This window comes from Hyla sarda, chromosome 1 (assembly GCF_029499605.1).
Source record: "Hyla sarda isolate aHylSar1 chromosome 1, aHylSar1.hap1, whole genome shotgun sequence".
NCBI lineage: Eukaryota > Metazoa > Chordata > Amphibia > Anura > Hylidae > Hyla > Hyla sarda.
In genome coordinates this window covers 25,032,214-25,056,191 of record NC_079189.1, presented here as the reverse complement: position 1 = coordinate 25,056,191, position 23,978 = coordinate 25,032,214, and the positions used below count along the sequence as shown (strand labels likewise).

The following is a 23,978-nucleotide window of genomic DNA, read 5'->3' as shown; positions in this document are numbered from 1 at the left end:
ACTGGTATAGGACACTGTGGATGACACTGGTATGGGGGCACTATGGATAACACTGATATGGGGGCACTATGGATGACACTGGTATGGGGGCACTGTGGATGACACTGGTATGGGGAAACTATGGATGACACTGGTATGGGGGCTGAATGGATGACACTGGTATGGGGGGCACTGTGTATGACACTGGTATGGGGAAACTATGGATGACACTGGTATGGGGGCTGAATGGATGACACTGGTATGGGGGGCACTGTGTATGACACTGGTATGGGGGCACTATGGATGACACTGGTATGGGGGCACTGTGGATGACACTGGTATGGGGGCTGAATGGATGACACTGGTATGGGGGCACTGTTGATGACACTGGTATGGGGGCACTATGGATGTCACTGGTATAGGACACTGTGGATGACACTGGTATGGGGGCACTGTGGATGACATTGGTATGGGGGCACTGTGGATGACACTGGTATGGGGGCACTATGGATGTCACTGGTATAGGACACTGTGGATGACACTGGTATGGGGGCACTGTGGATGACACTGGTATTGGGGCACTGTGGATGACACTGGTATGGGGGCACTATGGATGACACTGGTATGGGGGCACTGTGGATGACACTGGTATGGGGGCACTGTGGATGACACTGGTATGGGGGCACTGTGGATGACACTCATTTGGGGAAACTATTGATGACACTGGTATGGGGGCACTGTGGATGACACTCATTTGGGGAAACTATGGATGACACTGGTATGGGGGCACTGTGGATGACACTGGTATGGGGGCACTGTGGATGACACTGGTATGGGGACACTGGATTACACTGGTATGGGGACACTGTGGATTACACTGGTATGGGGGCACTGTGGATGACACTTATATGGGGAAACTATGGATGACACTGGTATGGGGGCAATGTGGATGACACTGGTATGGGGGCACTATGGATGACACTGGTATGGGGGCACTGTGGATGACACTGGTATGGGGGCTGAATGGATGACACTGGTATGGGGGCTGAATGGATGACATTGGTATGGGGGCACTGTTGATGACACTGGTATAGGACACTGTGGATGACACTGGTATGGGGGCACTATGGATGACACTGGTATGGGGGCACTATGGATGACACTGGTATGGGGGCACTATGGATGACACTGGTATGGGGGCACTATGGATGACACTGATATGGGGGCACTATGGATGACACTGGTATGGGGGCACTATGGATGACACTGGTATGGGGGCACTGTGGATGACACTGGTATGGGGGCTGAATGGATGACACTGGTATGGGGGCACTGTGGATGACACTGGTATGGGGGCACTATGGATGACACTGGTATGGGGGCACTGAGGATGACACTGGTATGGGGGCACTATGGATGACACTGGTATGGGGGCACTATGGATGACACTGGTATGGGGGCACTATGGATGACACTGGTATGGGGGCACTATGGATGACACTGATATGGGGGCACTATGGATGACACTGGTATGGGGGCACTATGGATGACACTGGTATGGGGGCACTGTGGATGACACTGGTATGGGGGCTGAATGGATGACACTGGTATGGGGGCACTGTGGATGACACTGGTATGGGGGCACTATGGATGACACTGGTATGGGGGCACTGAGGATGACACTGGTATGGGGGCACTATGGATGTCACTGGTATGGGGGCACTATGGATGACACTGGTATGGGGCTGAATGGATGACACTGGTATGGGGGCACTATGGATGTCACTGGTATGGGGGCACTATGGATGACACTGGTATGGGGGCACTGTGGATGACACTGGTATTGGGGCACTATGGATGACATTGGTATGAGGGCACTGTGGATGACACTGGTATGGGGGCACTGTGGATGACACTGGTATGGGGGCACTGTGGATGACACTGGTATGGGGGCACTATGGATGTCACTGGTATAGGACACTGTGGATGACACTGGTATGGGGGCACTGTGGATGACACTGGTATGGGGGCACTGTGGATGACACTGGTATGGGGGCACTGTGGATGACACTGGTATGGGGGCACTGTGGATGACACTGGTATGGGGGCACTGTGGATGACACTGGTATGGGGGCACTGTGGATGACACTGGTATGGGGGCACTGTGGATGACACTGGTATGGGGGCACTGTGGATGACACTCATTTGGGGAAACTATGGATGACACTGGTATGGAGGCACTGTGGATGACACTCATTTGGGGAAACTATGGATGACACTGGTATGGGGGCACTGTGGATGACACTGGTATGGGGGCACTGTGGATGACACTGGTATGGGGGCACTATGGATGTCACTGGTATGGGGGCACTATGGATGACACTGGTATGGGGGCACTATGGATGACACTGGTATGGGGGCTGAATGGATGACACTGGTATAGGACACTGGATGACACTGGTATGGGGGCACTGTGGATGACACTGGTATTGGGGCACTGTGGATGACATTGATATGGGGGCACTATGGATGTCACTGGTATAGGACACTGTGGATGACACTGGTATAGGACACTGTGGATGACACTGGTATGGGGGCACTGTGGATGACACTGGCATGGGGGCACTGTGGATGACACTGGTATGGGGGCACTGTGGATGACACTGGTATGGGGGCACTATGGATGACACTGGTATGAGGGCACTATGGATGACACTGGTATGAGGGCACTATGGATGACACTGGTATGGGGGCACTGTGGATGACACTGGTATGTGGGCACTATGGATGACACTCATATGGGGGCACTGACTGGTATGATGAGCTTTGCAGAATGGATCTTGTTCCTGCACCTGCTTAGTGGCGGTGTAATGGTATATAGATATAGGCTCTGTATACATACGGCTGAGTGCAGGTGTAGGCAGGCGATGACATTGGTATGGGGGCACTGTGGATGACACTGGTATGGGGGGCACTATGGATGACACTGGTATGGGGGGCACTGTGGATGACACTGGTATATACCCTGTAATCCCTCTGTATAGCGATAACTGGGCGGGTGTGGCCCCTCCCATCACGATGAGGAGTCGGGTGTGGCCCCTCCCATCACTATGAGGAGACGAATGTAGCCCCTCCCATCACTATGAGGAGGCGGGATCCTGCTGCCGCGGCTGCCTCATCCTCCTGAGGAGAAAAAAAAAAAAAAAAAAAAAAAAAAAAAGAAACTTATAGTGACAAGATGGAGCGGAGGAGGAGGACGAGGTGATAGACGGCGGGCACAGCGGAGACATGGCAGCGCAAAGGAGAGTCTTCCATCTGCAGCCATGTGGTGAGTGACCGGAGGTACACCGGGGACCGCTCACACCCCGCACCGGGGGAGACACCGAGAGGAGAGTCTGTATACCGAGAGGAGAGTCTGTATACCGAGAGAGGGGAGTCTGTATACCGAGAGAGGGGAGTCTGTATACCGAGAGAGGGGAGTCTGTATACCGAGAGAGGGGAGTCTGTATACCGAGAGGAGAGTCTGTATACCGAGAGAGGAGAGTCTGTATACCGAGAGAGGGGAGTCTGTATACCGAGAGAGGGGAGTCTGTATACCGAGAGAGGGGAGTCTGTATACCGAGAGAGGGGAGTCTGTATACCGAGAGAGGGGAGTCTGTATACCAAGAGAGGAGAGTCTGTATACCGAGAGAGGAGAGTCTGTATACCGAGAGAGGGGAGTCTGTATACCGAGAGAGGAGAGTCTGTATACCGAGAGAGGGGAGTCTGTATACCGAGAGAGGAGAGTCTGTATACCGAGAGAGGGGAGTCTGTATACCGAGAGAGGGGAGTCTGTATACCGAGAGAGGAGAGTCTGTATACCGAGAGAGGGGAGTCTGTATACCGAGAGAGGGGAGTCTGTATACCGAGAGAGGGGAGTCTGTATACCGAGAGAGGGGAGTCTGTATACCAAGAGAGGGGAGTCTGTATACCAAGAGAGGGGAGTCTGTATACCGAGAGAGGGGAGTCTGTATACCGAGAGAGGGGAGTCTGTATACCAAGAGAGGGGAGTCTGTATACCGAGAGAGGAGAGTCTGTATACCGAGAGAGGGGAGTCTGTATACCGAGAGAGGGGAGTCTGTATACCGAGAGAGGGGAGTCTGTATACCGGGCATGGTTATATAGAGAGGAGTGTATATACCGGGCATGGTTATATAGAGAGAGGAGTCTATATACCGGGCATGGTTATATAGAGAGAGGAGTGTATATACCGAGCATGGTTATATAGAGAGGAGTGTATATACCGAGCATGGTTATATAGAGAGGAGTGTATATACCGAGCATGGTTATATAGAGAGAGGAGTGTATATACCGAGCATGGTTATATAGAGAGAGGAGTGTATATACCGAGCATGGTTATATAGAGAGAGGAGTGTATATACCGAGCATGGTTATATAGAGAGAGGAGTGTATATACCGAGCATGGTTATATAGAGAGGAGCCTGTATACTGAGCATGGTTATATAGAGAGAGGAGTGTATATACCGAGCATGGTTATATAGAGAGAGGAGTGTATATACCGAGCATGGTTATATAGAGAGGAGTGTATATACCGAGCATGGTTATATAGAGAGGAGCCTGTATACTGAGCATGGTTATATAGAGAGAGGAGTGTATATACCGTACATGTGTATACAGAGAGAGTGTATATACCGTACATGTGTATACAGAGAGAGGAGTGTATATACTGTACATGTGTATACAGAGAGAGGAGTGTATATACCGTACATGTGTATATAGAGAGGAGTGTATATACCGTACATGTGTATTCAGAGAGAGGAGTGTATATACCGTAGATGTGTATACAGAGAAAGTAGTGTATATATTGTACACGTGTGTACAGAGAGGAGTGTATATACCGTACATGCGTATACAGAGAGAGGAGCGTATATACCGTACATGTGTATACAGAGAGAGGAGCGTATATACCGTACATGTGTATACAGAGAGGGGAGTGTATATACCGTACATGTGTATATACCGTACATGTGTATACAGAGAGGGGAGTGTATATACCGTACATGTGTATACAGAGAGGAGTGTATATACCGTACATGTGTATACAGAGAGAGGAGTGTATATACCGTACATGTGTATACAGAGAGGAGGGTATATACTGTACATGTGTATACAGAGAGAGGAGGGTATATACTGTACATGTGTATACAGAGAGAGGAGGGTATATACTGTACATGTGTATACAGAGAGAGGAGGGTGTATACAGAGAGAGGAGTGTATATACCGTACATGTGTATACAGAGAGAGGAGGGTTTATACTGTACATGTGTATTCAGAGAGAGGAGGGTATATACTGTACATGTGTATACAGAGAGGAGTGTATATACTGTACATGTGTATACAGAGAGAGGAGGGTATATACCGTACATGTGTATACAGAGAGAGGAGGGTATATACCGTACATGTGTATACAGAGAGAGGAGGGTATATACCATACATGTGTATACAGAGAGAGGAGGGTATATACAGAGAGAGGAGTGTATATACTGTACATGTGTATACAGAGAGAGGAGTGTATATACCGTACATGTGTATACAGAGAGAGGAGTGTATATACCGTACATGTGTATACAGAGAGGAGTGTATATACTGTACATGTGTATACAGAGAGAGGAGTGTATATACCGTACATGTGTATACAGAGAGAGGAGTGTATATACCGTACATGTGTATACAGGGAGAGGAGTGTATATACCGTACATGTGTATACAGAGAGAAGTGTATATACTGTACATGTGTATACAGAGAGAAGTGTATATACTGTACATGTGTATACAGAGAGAAGTGTATATACTGTACATGTGTATACAGAGAGAAGTGTATATACCGTACATGTGTATACAGAGAGAGGAGTGTTTCTACCGTGCATGTGTATACAGAGGAGTGTATATACCGTACATGTGTATACAGAGAGAGGAGTGTATATACTGTACATGTGTATACAGAGAGAGGAGTGTATATACTGTACATGTGTATACAGAGAGAGGAGTGTATATACCGTACATGTGTATACAGAGAGAGGAGTGTATATACCGTACATGTGTATATACTGTACATGTGTATACAGAGAGAAGTGTATATACCGTACATGTGTATACAGAGAGAGGAGTGTTTCTACCGTGCATGTGTATACAGAGGAGTGTATATACTGTACATGTGTATACAGAGAGAGGAGTGTATATACCGTACATGTGTATTCAGAGAGGGGTGTATATATTGTACATGTGTATATAGAGAGGAGTGTATATACTGTACATGTGTATATACCGTACATGTGTATATACCGTACATGTGTATACAGAGTGTATATACCGTACATGTGTATACAGAGAGTGTATATACCGTACATGTGTATACAGAGAGAGGAGCGTATATACCGTACATGTGTACACAGAGAGAGGAGCGTATATACCGTACATGTGTATATAGAGAGGGGAGTGTATATACCGTACATGTGTATACAGAGAGAGGAGTGTGTATATACCGTACATGTGTATACAGAGAGGGGAGTGTATATACCGTACATGTGTATACAGAGAGGAGTGTATATACCGTACATGTGTATACAGAGAGAGGAGGGTATATACCGTACATGTGTATACAGAGAAGGGAGTGTATATACCGTACATGTGTATACAGAGAGAGGAGTGTATATACCGTACATGTGTATACAGAGAGAGGAGTGTATATACCGTACATGTGTATACAGAGAGAGGAGTGTATATACCGTACATGTGTATACAGAGAGAGGAGTGTATATACCGTACATGTGTATACAGAGAGAGGAGTGTATATACCGTACATGTGTATACAGAGAGAGGAGGGTATATACCGTACATGTGTATACAGAGAAGGGAGTGTATATACCGTACATGTGTATACAGAGAGAGGAGTGTATATACCGTACATGTGTATACAGAGAGAGGAGTGTATATACCGTACATGTGTATACAGAGAGAGGAGTGTATATACCGTACATGTGTATACAGAGAGAGGAGTGTATATACCGTACATGTGTATACAGAGAGGGGAGTGTATATACCGTACATGTGTATACAGAGAGGAGTGTATATACCGTACATGTGTATACAGAGAGAGTGTATATACCGTACATGTGTATACAAAGAGAGGAGTGTATATACCGTACATGTGTATACAGAGAGAGGAGTGTATATACCGTACATGTGTATAGAGAGGAGTGTATATACCGTACATGTGTATACAGAGAGGAGGGTATATACGTACATGTGTATACAGAGAAGGGAGTGTATATACCGTACATGTGTATACAGAGAGAGGAGTGTATATACCGTACATGTGTATACAGAGAGAGTGTATATACCGTACATGTGTATACAGAGAGAGGAGTGTATATACCGTACATGTGTATACAGAGAGAGGAGTGTATATACCGTACATGTGTATACAGAGAGAGGAGTGTATATACCGTACATGTGTATACAGAGAGAGGAGAGTATATACCGTGCATGTGTATACATAGAGAGGAGTGTATATACCGTGCATGTGTATACAGAGAGAGGAGGGTTTATACTGTACATGTGTATACAGAGAGAGGAGGGTATATACTGTACATGTGTATACAGAGAGAGGAGTGTATATACTGTACATGTGTATACAGAGAGAGGAGGGTATATACCGTACATGTGTATACAGAGAGAGGAGGGTATATACCGTACATGTGTATACAGAGAGGGGAGTGTATATACCGTACATGTGTATACAGAGAGGAGTGTATATACCGTACATGTGTATACAGAGAGAGTGTATATACCGTACATGTGTATACAGAGAGAGTGTATATACCGTACATGTGTATATACCGTACATGTGTATACAGAGAGAGGAGTGTATATACCGTACATGTGTATACAGAGAGAGGAGTGTATATACCGTACATGTGTATACAGAGAGAGGAGTGTATATACCGTACATGTGTATACAGAGAGAGGAGTGTATATACCGTACATGTGTATACAGAGAGAGGAGTGTATATACCGTACATGTGTATACAGAGAGAGGAGTGTATATACCGTACATGTGTATACAGAGAGAGGAGGGTATATACCGTACATGTGTATACAGAGAAGGGAGTGTATATACCGTACATGTGTATACAGAGAGAGGAGTGTATATACCGTGCATGTGTATACAGAGAGAGGAGTGTATATACCGTGCATGTGTATACAGAGAGGAGTGTATATACCGTACATGTGTATACAGAGAGAGAGGAGTCTGGTGTCTGTATGTGAAGAGCATTTGCTATATACTGTACCATAGAAGAGCAGTACATACATATATATATATATATATATATATATATTTATTGTGTGTGTGATGTGTATTGACAGTATACCATGTATATACTGTGGGATATGTCTCTATAGAGCGTATATTGTATCATGTGAGTTGTAGAAGGAGCATATACCGTGTAATATGTTTGTGTATATATCACAGTATATGTCCACTATATATCACATATCACACAGTATACGTCCACTATATATCACATATCACACAGTATACGTCCACTATATATCACATATCACACAGTATACATCCAATATATATATCACATATATCACACAGTATACATCCAATATATATATCACAGATATCACACAGTATACATCCAATATATATCACAGATATCACACAGTATACATCCAATATATATCACATATATCACACAGTATACATCCACTATATATCACATATATCACACAGTATACATCCAATATATATCACAGATATCACACAGTATACATCCAATATATATCACATATATCACACAGTATACATCCACTATATATCACATATATCACACAGTATACATCCACTATATATCACATATATCACACAGTATACATCCAATATATATCACATATATCACACAGTATACATCCAATATATATCACAGATATCACACAGTATACATCCAATATATATCACATATATCACACAGTATACATCCAATATAGATCACATATATCACACAGTATACATCCAATATATATATCACAGATATCACACAGTATACATCCAATATATATCACAGATATCACACAGTATACATCCAATATATATCACATATATCACACAGTATACATCCAATATAGATCACATATATCACACAGTATACATCCAATATAGATCACATATATCACACAGTATACATCCAATATAGATCACATATATCACACAGTATACATCCAATATATATCACATATATCACACAGTATGCATCCAATATATATCACATATCACACAGTATACATCCAATATAGATCACATATATCACACAGTATACATCCAATATATATCACATATATCACACAGTATACATCCAATATATATCACATATATCACACAGTATACATCCAATATATATCACATATATCACACAGTGTACATCCAATATATATCACACAGTATATGTCCAATATATATCACATATATCACACAGTATACATCCAATATATATCACACAGTATATGTCCAATATATATCACATATATCACACAGTATACATCCAATATATATCACATATATCACACAGTATACATCAAATATAGATCACATATATCGCACAGTATACGTCCAATATATATCACATATATCACACAGTATACATCCAATATATATCACATATATCACACAGTATACATCCAATATTTATCACATATATCACACAGTATACATCCAATATATATCACATATATCACACAGTATATATCCAATATATATCACACAGTATACATCCAATATATATCACATATCACACAGTATACATCCAATATATATCACATATATCACACAGTATACCTCCAATATATCACATATCACACAGTATACATCCAATATAGATCACATATATCACACAGTATACATCCAATATATATCACACAGTATACATCCAATATATATCATATATCACATATCACACACTATACCTCCAATATATATCACATATATCACACAGTATACATCCAATATATATCACATATATCACACAGTATACATCCAATATATATCACATATATCACACAGTATACATCCAATATATATCACATATATCACACAGTATACATCCAATATATATCACATATATCACACAGTATACATCCAATATATATCACATATATCACACAGTATACATCCAATATATATCACATATATCACACAGTATACATCCAATATATATCACATATATCACACAGTATACATCCAATATATATCACATATATCACACAGTATACATCCAATATATATCACATATATCACACAGTATACATCCAATATATATATCACAGATATCACACAGTATACATCCAATATATATCACAGATATCACACAGTATACATCCAATATATATCACAGATATCACACAGTATACATCCAATATATATCACAGATATCACACAGTATACATCCAATATATATCACATATATCACACAGTATACATCCAATATAGATCACATATATCACACAGTATACATCCAATATAGATCACATATATCACACAGTATACATCCAATATATATCACATATATCACACAGTATACATCCAATATATATCACATATATCACACAGTATACATCCAATATATATCACACAGTATATGTCCAATATATATCACACTGTATACATCCAATATATATCACATATATCACACAGTATACATCCAATATAGATCACATATATCACACAGTATACGTCCAATATATATCACATATATCACACAGTATACATCCAATATATATCACATATATCACACAGTATACATCCAATATTTATCACATATATCACACAGTATACATCCAATATATATCACATATATCACACAGTATACATCCAATATATATCACACAGTATACATCCAATATATATCACATATCACACAGTATACATCCAATATATATCACATATATCACACAGTATACATCCAATATATCACATATCACACAGTATACATCCAATATAGATCACATATATCACACAGTATACATCCAATATATATCATATATCACATATCACACACTATACCTCCAATATATATCACATATATCACACAGTATACATCCAATATATATCACACAGTATACATCCAATATATATCACATATATCACACAGTATACCTCCAATATATATCACATATATCACACAGTATACATCCAATATATATCACATATATCACACAGTATACATCCAATATATATCACATATATCACACAGTATGCATCCAATATATATCACATATATCACACAGTATGCATCCAATATATATCACATATATCACACAGTATGCATCCAATATATATCACATATATCACACAGTATACATCCAATATATATATATATCACATATCACACAGTATACATCCAATATATATCACATATATCACACAGTATACATCCAATATATATCACATATATCACACAGTATACATCCAATATATATCACATATATCACACAGTATACATCCAATATATATCACATATATCACACAGTATACATCCAATATATATCACATATATCACACAGTATGCATCCAATATATATCACATATATCACACAGTATGCATCCAATATATATATATCACATATCACACAGTATACATCCAATATATATCACAAATATCACACAGTATACATCCAATATATATCACATATATCACACAGTATACATCCAATATATCACACAGTATACATCCAATATATATATATCACATATCACACAGTATACATCCAATATATATCACATATATCACACAGTATACCTCCAATATATATCACGTATATCACACAGTATACATCCAATATATATCATATATCACATATCACACACTATACCTCCAATATATATCACATATATCACACAGTATACATCCAATATATATCACAGATATCACACAGTATACATCCAATATATATCACAGATATCACACAGTATACATCCAATATATATCACATATATCACACAGTATACATCCAATATATCACATATATCACACAGTATACATCCAATATATATCACATATATCACACAGTATACATCCAATATATATCACAGATATCACGCAGTATACATCCAATATATATCACAGATATCACACAGTATACATCCAATATATATCACAGATATCACACAGTATACATCCAATATATATCACATATATCGCACAGTATACATCCAATATATATCACACAGTATACCTCCAATATATATCACATATATCACACAGTATACATCCAATATATATCACACAGTATACATCCACTATATATCACATATATCACACAGTATACATCCAATATATATCACACAGTATACATCCAATATATATTACACAGTATACATCCACTATATATCACATATATCACACAGTATACATCCAATATATATCACACAGTATACATCCAATATATATCACATATATCACACAGTTTACATCCAATATATATCACATATATCACACAGTATACATCCAATATATATCACATATATCACACAGTATACATCCAATATATATCACACAGTATACATCCAATATATATCACATATATCACACAGTATACATCCAATATATATCACACAGTATACCTCCAATATATCACATATATCACACAGTATATGTCCAATATATATCACACATATCACATAGTATACATCCCATATATATCACATATATCACACAGTATACATCCAATATATCACATATATCACACAGTATACGTCCACTATATATCACATATATCACACAGTATACATCCAATATATATCACACAGTATATGTCCAATATATATCACACAGTATACATCCAATATATATCACACAGTATACATCCCATATATATCACATATATCACACAGTATACATCCAATATATCACATATATCACACAGTATACATCCAATATATCACATATATTACACAGTATACATCCAATATATCACATATATCACACAGTATACATCCAATATATATCACACAGTATACATCCAATATATATCACATATCACACAGTATACATCCAATATATATCACACAGTATACATACAATATATATCACATATATCACACAGTATACATCCAATATATATCACACAGTATACATCCAATATATATCACATATATCACACAGTATACATCCAATATATATCACATATCACACAGTATACATCCCATATATATCACACAGTATACATCCAATATATCACATATATCACACAGTATACATCCAATATATCACATATATCACACAGTATACATCCAATATATCACATATATCACACAGTATACATCCAATATATCACATATATCACACAGTATACATCCAATATATATCACACAGTATACATACAATATATATCACATATATCACACAGTATACATCCAATATATATCACATATATCACACAGTATACATCCACTATATATCACATATATCACACAGTATACATCCAATATATATCACATATATCACACAGTATACATCCAATATATATCACATATATCACACAGTATACATCCAATATATATATCACATATATCACACAGTATACATCCAATATATATATCACATATCACACAGTATACCTTCAATATATATATCACATATCACACAGTATACGTCCAATATATATCACACATATCACACACTATACGTCCAATATATAACATATATATATAAATATCACAGTATAAGTCCAATATATATCACAGATTTCATACAGAATATGTCCAATATATATCACAGTATAAGTCCTATATATATCACAGTGTACGTCCAATATATAACATATATATCACAATATACGTCCAATACATATCACAGTACACGTCTAATATATATCACAGATATCACACACTACACGTCCAATATATATCACACAGTACATGTCTTATACAGTATTTCCGAACCAGGGTTCCCACAGCTGTTGCAAAACTACAACTTCCATGCCAGGACAGCCAAAGGCAGTGCGGGCATGCTGAAAGTTGTAGTTATCAAACAGCTGTCTAAAGTTTAAGGGGGGAAAGACACTGTTGAATATGGCACTTATGATGTCTCCAAGAACCAGAGGTCTCAAATGGGGCACAATATTAGTAGGCGAGAGCAGTTAGATGATGTTATAGGCCCGTATTAAAGTGTCTTTACGGCACATATAATACTGAGGATGTTGGGTTTAAAGGGGTACTCCGGTGAAATTTTTTATTATTTTTTTTTTAAATCAACTGGTGCCAGAAAGTTAAACAGATTTGTAAATTACTTCTATTAAAAAATCTTAATCCTTCCAGTACTTATTAGCTGCTGAATACTACAGATTAAATTTTTCTTTTTGGAACACAGAGCTCTCTGCTGACATCACAAGCACAGTGCTCTCTGCTGACATCTCTGTCCATTTTAAAGGGGTACTCCGCCCCTAGACATCTTATCCCCTATCCAAAGGATGGGGGATAAGATGTCTGATCGCTGGGGACCCCTGCATTCTACCATGTGGCACCCACCTGTAATGGCTTCCGGAACTGCTGGAGGCCCTCAGGCAAATACCATCCCGACCACGGGAACGGAAGATTGTGACATCACGACTCTGCCCCCATGTGATGTCACACCCGCCCCCTTAATGCAAGTCTATGGGAGGGGGCGTGACAGCTGTGATAGCCTGAGGGCCTCCAGCAGTTCCAGAAGCCGTTACAGGTGGGTGCTGCATGGTAGATTGTGGGGGTCCCCAGCGGCGGGACCCCCGGATCAGACATCCTATCCCCTATCCTTTGGATAGGGGATGTCTAGGGGCGGGGTACCCCTTTAGGAACTGTCCAGAGTAGGAGAAAATCCCCACAGCAAACATATGCTGCTCTGAACAGTTCCTAAAATGGACAGAGATGTCAGCAGAGAGAACTGTGCTCATGATGTCAGCAGAGAGCTCTGTGTTCAAAAAAGAAAATAATTTCCTCTGTAGTATTCAGCTGCTAATAAGTACTGGAAGGATTAAGATCTTTTAATAGAAGTAATTTAAAAATCTGTTTAATTTTCTGACACCAGTTTATAAAAAAAAAAAAAAAAAAGAAAAGAAAAGTTTTCCACCAGAGTACCCCTTTAAGTCTGAGGGTTCGGGGATTGTATTCCAGGGAACTGATGCAGCACGAGCAAAGTCTTGGAGTCGAGAATGAGAGGTTCGGATTATAGCAGAGAACATGTGTAGGATGGTAGACAGATGAGGGAGGAGGTGTAGAAAGGTGCAGCACGGTGTATATGGGTATATAGTGGATGCATACTGTGTATATGGGTATATAGTGGGTGTATACGGTGTATATGGGTATATAGTGGATATATACTGTGTATATGGGTATATAGTGGGTGTATATGGGTATATAGTGGATATATACTGTGTATATGGGTAAATAGTGGATATATACTGTGTATATGGGTATATAGTGGATATATACTGTGTATATGGGTATATAGTGGATGTATATGGGTATATAGTGGATGTATATGGGTATATAGTGGATGTATATGGGTATATAGTGGATGTATATGGGTATATAGTGGGTGTATACGGTGTATATGGGTATATAGTGGGTGTATATGAGTATATAGTGGGTGTATATGGGTATATAGTGGATGTATATGGGTATATAGTAGATGTGTACGGTGTATATGGGTATGTAGTGGATGTATACTGTGTGTATGGGTGTATATATAGTGATGTATACTGTGTGTATATATAGTGGGTGTATACTGTGTATATGGGTATATAGTGGGCGTATACTGTTTATATGGGTGTATATATATATATATATATATATATATATATATAGTGGGCGTATACTGTTTATACGGGTATATATAGTGGATGTATACTGGGTATATATATAGTGGATGTATAATGTGTATATGGGTATATAGTGGCTGTATACTGTGTATATGGGTATATAGTGGATGAATACTGTGTATATGGGTATATAGTGGATATATACTGTGTATATGGGTATATAGTGGATATATACTGTGTATATAGGTACATAGTGGGTGTATACTGTGTATATGGGTACATAGGGGGTGTATACTGTGTATATGGGTATATAGTGGATGTATGCTGTGTATATGGGTATATATAGTGGGTGTATACTGTGTATATGGGTATATAGTGGATGTGTATGCTGTATATGGGTATGTAGTGGGTGTATACTGTGTATATGGGTATATAGTGGGTGTATACTGTTTATATGGGTGTATATATAGTGGGTGTATACGGGTATATATAGTGGGTGTATACGGGTATATATAGTGGATGTATACTGGGTATATATATAGTGGATATATACTGTGTATATGAGTATATAGTGGATGCAAACTGTGTATATGGGTATATAGTGGATATATACTGTGTATATAGGTACATTGTGGGTGTGTACTGTGTATATGGGTACATAGTGGATGTATACGGTGTATATGGGTATATATATATTGGGTGTATATGGGTATATATATATTGGGTGTATACTGTGTATATGGGTATATAGTGGGTGTATACTGTGTATATGGGTATATACTGTGTATATGGGTATATAGTGGGTGTATACTGTGTATATGGGTATATAGTGGATATATACTGTGTATATGGGTACATAGTGGCTGTATACTGTGTATATGGGTATATATAGTGATGTATACTGTGTATATGGGTATATATAGTGATGTATACTGTGTGTATGGGTATATAGTGGATGTATGCGGTGTATATGGGTATATAGTGGTGTATATGGGTATATATAGTGGGTGTATACTGTGTATATGGGTATATAGTGGGTGTATACTGTGTATATGGCTATATAGTGGGTGTATACTGTGTATATGGCTATATAGTGGGTGTATACTGTGTATATGGCTATATAGTGGGTGTATACTGTGTATATGGCTATATAGTGGGTGTATACTGTGTATATGGCTATATAGTGGTGTATACTGTGTGTATGGGTATATAGTGGTGTATACTGTGTGTATGGGTATATAGTGGTGTATACTGTGTGTATGGGTATATAGTGGTGTATACTGTGTATATGGGTATATATAGTGGGTGTATACTGTGTATATGGGTGTATATATAGTGGGTGTATACTGTATATATATATATATATATATATAGTGGGTGTATACTGTGTATATGGGTATATATATATATAGTGGGTGTATACTGTGTATATGGGTATATATATATAGTGGGTGTATACTGTGTATATGGGTGTATATATATATATATATATATATATATATATATATATAGTGGGTGTATACTGTGTATATGGGTATATATATATATAGTGGGTGTATACTGTGTATATGGGTATATATATATAGTGGGTGTATACTGTGTATATGGGTATATATATATAGTGGGTGTATACTGTGTATATGGGTATATATATATATATATATATATATATATATATATAGTGGGTGTATACTGTGTATATATATGTGGGTGTATACTGTGTATATGGGTATATATAGTGGGTGTAGTGGGTGTATACTGTGTATATGGGTATATATATATATATATATATATATATATATATATATATAGTGGGTGTATACTGTGTATATGGGTATATACATAGTGGGTGTATACTGTGTATATGGGTATATATATATAGTGGGTGTATACTGTGTATATGGGTATATATATATATATATATATATATATATATATAGTGTGTGTGTATACTGTGTATATGGGTATATATATATAGTGTGTGTATATGGGTATATATATAGTGTGTGTGTATACTGTGTATATGGGTATATATATAGTGGGTGTATACTGTGTATATGGGTATATATATAGTGGGTGTATACTGTGTATATGGGTATATATATAGTGGGTGTATACTGTGTATATGGGTATATATATAGTGGGTGTATACTGTGTATATGCGTATATATATAGTGGGTGTATACTGGGTATATATAGTGGGTGTATACTGTGTATATGGGTATAAATATAGTGGGTGTATACTGTGTATATGGGTATATATAGTGGGTGTATACTGTGTATATGGGTATATATAGTGGGTGTATACTGTGTATATGGGTATATATAGTGGGTGTATACTGTGTATATGGGTATATATAGTGGGTGTATACTGTGTATATGGGTGTGTATATATATATATATATATATATATATATAGTGTGTGTATACTGTGTATATGGGTATATAGTGTGTGTATACTGTGTATATGGGTATATAGTGATGTATACTGTGTATATGGGTATATATATATATATAGTGGGTGTATACTGTGTATATGGGTATATATATAGTGGGTGTATACTGTGTATATAGTGATGTATACTGTGTATATGGGTATATAGTGATGTATACTGTGTATATGGGTATATAGTGATGTATACTGTGTATATGGGTATATAGTGATGTATACTGTGTATATGGGTATATAGTGATGTATACTGTGTATATGGGTATATAGTGATGTATACTGTGTATATGGGTATATAGTGATGTATATGGGTATATAGTGATGTATACTGTGTATATGGGTATATAGTGATGTATACTGTGTATATGGGTATATAGTGATGTATACTGTGTATATGGGTATATAGTGATGTATACTGTGTATATGGGTATATAGTGATGTATACTGTGTATATGGGTATACAAGGTCCCTGTATATCACTGTGTATATGGGTATATATAGTGATGTATACTGTGTATATGGGTATATATAGTGATGTATACTGTGTATATGAGTATACAAGGTCCCTGTATATCACTGTGTATATGGGTATATATAGTGATGTATACTGTGTATATGAGTATACAAGGTCCCTGTATATCACTGTGTATATGGGTATATATAGTGATGTATACTGTGTATATGGGTATATATAGTGATGTATACTGTGTATATGAGTATACAAGGTCCCTGTATATCACTGTGTATATGGGTATATATAGTGATGTATACTGTGTATATGAGTATACAAGGTCCCTGTATATCACTGTGTATATGGGTATATATAGTGATGTATACTGTGTATATGGGTATATAGTGATGTATACTGTGTATATGAGTATACAAGGTCCCTGTATATCACTGTGTATATGGGTATATATAGTGATGTATACTGTGTATATGGGTATATAGTGATGTATACTGTGTATATGAGTATACGAGGTCCCTGTATATCACTGTGTATATGAGTATACGAGGTCCCTGTATATCACTGTGTATATGAGTATACGAGGTCCCTGTATATCACTGTGTATATGAGTATACGAGGTCCCTGTATATCACTGTGTATATGAGTATACAAGGTCCCTGTATATCACTGTGTATATGAGTATATGAGGTCCCTGTATATCACTGTGTATATGGGTATACGAGGTCCCTGTATATCACTGTGTATATGAGTATACGCGGTCCCTGTATATCACTGTGTATATGAGTATACGCGGTCCCTGTATATCACTGTGTATATGAGTATACAAGGTCCCTGTATATCACTGTGTATATGAGTATAAGAGGTCCCTGTATATCACTGTGTATATGGGTATACGAGGTCCCTGTATATCACTGTGTATATGAGTATACGAGGTCCCTGTATATCACTGTGTATATGAGTATACAAGGTCCCTGTATATCACTGTGTATATGAGTATACAAGGTCCCTGTATATCACTGTGTATATGAGTATACAAGGTCCCTGTATATCACTGTGTATATGAGTATACAAGGTCCCTGTATATCACTGTGTATATGAGTATAAGAGGTCCCTGTATATCACTGTGTATATGGGTATACGAGGTCCCTGTATATCACTGTGTATATGAGTATACAAAGTCCCTGTATACCACTGTGTATATGAGTATACGAGGTCCCTGTATACCACTGTGTATATGAGTATACGAGGTCCCTGTATACCACTGTGTATATGAGTATACGAGGTCCCTGTATACCACTGTGTATATGAGTATACGAGGTCCCTGTATATCACTGTGTATATGAGTATACAAGGTCCCTGTATATCACTGTGTATATGAGTATACGAGGTCCCTGTATATCACTGTGTATATGAGTATACGAGGTCCCTGTATATCACTGTGTATATGAGTATACGAGGTCCCTGTATATCACTGTGTATATGAGTATACGAGGTCCCTGTATATCACTGTGTATATGAGTATACAAGGTCCCTGTATATCACTGTGTATATATGGGTATATATAGTGATGTATACTGTGTAGATGGGTATATATAGTGATCTATACTGTGTATAGGAGTATACGAGGTCCCTGTATATCACTGTGTATATGAGTATACGAGGTCCCTGTATATCACTGTGTATATGAGTATACGAGGTCCCTGTATATCACTGTGTATATGGGTATACGAGGTCCCTGTATATCACTGTGTATATGAGTATACGAGGTCCCTGTATATCACTGTGTATATGGGTATACGAGGTCCCTGTATATCACTGTGTATATGGGTATACGAGGTCCCTGTATATCACTGTGTATATGAGTATACGAGGTCCCTGTATATCACTGTGTATATGAGTATACGAGGTCCCTGTATATCACTGTGTATATGAGTATACGAGGTCCCTGTATATCACTGTGTATATGAGTATACGAGGTCCCTGTATATCACTGTGTATATGAGTATACAAGGTCCCTGTATATCACTGTGTATATGAGTATACAAGGTCCCTGTATATCACTGTGTATATGAGTATACAAGGTCCCTGTATATCACTGTGTATATGAGTATACGAGGTCCCTGTATATCACTGTGTATATGAGTATACGAGGTCCCTGTATATCACTGTGTATATGAGTATACGAGGTCCCTGTATATCACTGTGTATAGGAGTATACGAGGTCCCTGTATATCACTGTGTATAGGAGTATACGAGGTCCCTGTATATCACTGTGTATATGAGTATATGAGGTCCCTGTATATCACTGTGTATATGAGTATACGAGGTCCCTGTATATCACTGTGTATAGGAGTATACGAGGTCCCTGTATATCACTGTGTATAGGAGTATACGAGGTCCCTGTATATCACTGTGTATATGAGTATACGAGGTCCCTGTATATCACTGTGTATATGAGTATACGAGGTCCCTGTATATCACTGTGTATATGAGTATACGAGGTCCCTGTATATCACTGTGTATATGAGTATACGAGGTCCCTGTATATCACTGTGTATATGAGTATACGAGGTCCCTGTATATCACTGTGTATATGAGTATACGAGGTCCCTGTATATCACTGTGTATATGAGTATACGAGGTCCCTGTATATCACTGTGTATATGAGTATACGAGGTCCCTGTATATCACTGTGTATATGAATATACGAGGTCCCTGTATATCACTGTGTATATGAGTATACAAGGTCCCTGTATATCACTGTGTATATGAGTATACGAGGTCCCTGTATATCACTGTGTATAGGAGTATACGAGGTCCCTCTGTATATATGTGACCTCCCCATCTCTCGGCTCTAAGTACATTTGGATAGAAAACGGAGACGTTACAAGAGTTTCCAAAAGTTGCCGAACCCCTTTCCCTCTGATCCCGCTCTGTTCTTGGTGCCAGCACTTTGTGCCTGTCCTTTATACCCGCGGGCGCTCTGTGTGTATTGTGTATTTAAGGACAGTAACATGTTTATTGCTGGGCAGATATTTCACCCCCTGGGGTCAGATGTTGGGTGCTTCAGGTCTAGATGTTTCTGCTTCGGTCTAGTCTGTAAGGCCGGGGAACCAGTCCTATCTGCTCTATAAGAATGAGCCCCTGGGGGCAAGTCAGACCCGGCCTCAAAGAGTAACAAGCCGAAAAAACATCCTACTAGATAGACGAGAAAATCCGGCCGTCCGTACCCCTGTGCCCATCCATACCGCCTCATAGTGCTGGATCTTCAGATCTGTCAGCAGGGTCAGGTGCTCAGCAATGGTCATCACTGGGGAGAGCAACTCCTTATATGTCGCCATACGTGGTCAGTATGCTGCATGGCTAAAATGTGTATATTTATATATAGTTGTCTATGTTTTTATATAGGACTGTAAGGGTTCTTACTATTGCACGAGCAGCACGGAGAGGGGGTGGGGGATTAGAAAGCTCTTACTTGTGTTATGGTGTCTCCACTTTTCGGAGACTGGTACAGGAAAGGGGCACTGACTGTAGTCTGTACAGGTGCAGAGTTGCATGTGGTTAGATGGATTTTCTTTCCATAATGCATAAGGAGTTGTGTGTTTTTTTTTGCTGGACAGATGTGGCATTGGTGCTTGTGCTTTGCTTAGTACATTTATAGTCTGTAGAGCAGTGGTCTTCAACCTGCAGACCTCCAGATGTTTCAAAACTACAACTCCCAGCATGCCCGGACAGCCGTCGGCTGTCCGGGCATGCTGGGAGTTGTAGTTTTGAAACATCTGGAGGTCCACAGGTTGAAGACCACTGCTGTAGAGACTGGATCTGGTGTTGGTGCTGTGCAGTTGGGTCTTTAGTCTTTTCATCTGGCATGTAGGCAATATATATATATAATTTTTTTTTAAAATATATATTTATTTATATATATATTTTTTTTTTATATAAATTTTCATTTATTTATATATTTATATAAATTTTCATTTATTTATATATTTATATAAATTTTCATTTATTTATATATTTATATAAATTTTCATTTATTTATATATTTATATAAATTTTCATTTATTTATATATTTATATAAATTTTCATTTATTTATATATTTATATAAATTTTCATTTATTTACATATTTATATTAATTTTCATTTATTTACATATTTATATAAATTTTCATTTATTTATATATTTATATTAATTTTCATTTATTTACATATTTATATAAATTTTCATTTATTTATATATTTATATAAATTTTCATTTATTTATATATTTATATAAATTTTCATTTATTTAAATATTTATATTAATTTTCATTTATTTATATATTTATATTAATTTTCATTTATTTACATATTTATATAAATTTTCATTTATTTATGTATTTTATTTTATTTATATATTTATTTTATATATATATATATATATATATATATATATATATATATATATATATATATATATACATATATACATATACATACATACAATTATTGGAAGAATTGAGATTTTTTTTTTTAGAGAAGTAATTTACAAATCTGTTTAACTTTCTGGAGCCAGTTGATATATAAAAAAATTATTTTTTCCTGGAATACCCCTTTAAAAGTTAGGCACATAATAAATTAAAAAAAAAAAAAAAAAAATATATATATATATATATATATATATATATATATATATATATACACACACACACACACACACACACACACACACACACACACACACACACACACGCACGCAGTATAATGCCATATAGTGAACCTATAAAACAGGCACTGTACCCTAGTTGACATTGTAGCATAGATCGGTGATAGACCCTAAATACTAGGAACGTTGTATTCTATATAATGGTTACTATACATAGTGTATGAAGAGTTACCACAGTATAGTTCCATATAGTGAACTTATAATACTGCATCTACACCGTACCTTACCTAGAATTGCAGCATAGGTCAGTAAGGCTGAGTTCACACCACGTTTTTGCAATACAGTTCCCGTATCAGGGTTTTTGATGGAAAAACGGATTCCTCAAAACCGGACTAAGGCTGGGTTCACACTACGTTTTGTACTCACGGTTCCCGTATACGGCTGGGAGGAGGGAGCGGGGCTTAATCGTGGCGCCCGCACTCAGCCGTATAGGGGAACCGTATTTAATGCATGTCTATGAGCCGACCGGAGTGAACCGCAGCCTCTGGTCGGCTGCTTTTTCGGCCGTATGCGGTTT

The 23,978-nt window shown here is 37.8% G+C and overlaps 1 protein-coding gene across 4 annotated transcripts in view; it reads left to right on the top strand.

The window, feature by feature from the left end:
- Positions 1 to 3,181: 3,181 nt before the first annotated feature.
- SLC4A11 (solute carrier family 4 member 11) overlaps positions 3,182 to 23,978 on the top strand; it is a 188,920-nt gene continuing 168,123 nt past the window's right edge. For 3 of the 4 annotated variants that reach the window (XM_056553221.1, XM_056553243.1, XM_056553219.1), the window contains exon 1: positions 3,182 to 3,307. In XM_056553221.1, coding sequence (XP_056409196.1) covers positions 3,268 to 3,307 — 40 coding nt within the window. In that variant the 5' untranslated portion in view covers positions 3,182 to 3,267. The remainder of the gene's footprint in view (positions 3,308 to 23,978) is intronic. The other variant, XM_056553258.1, reaches the window with a different exon arrangement.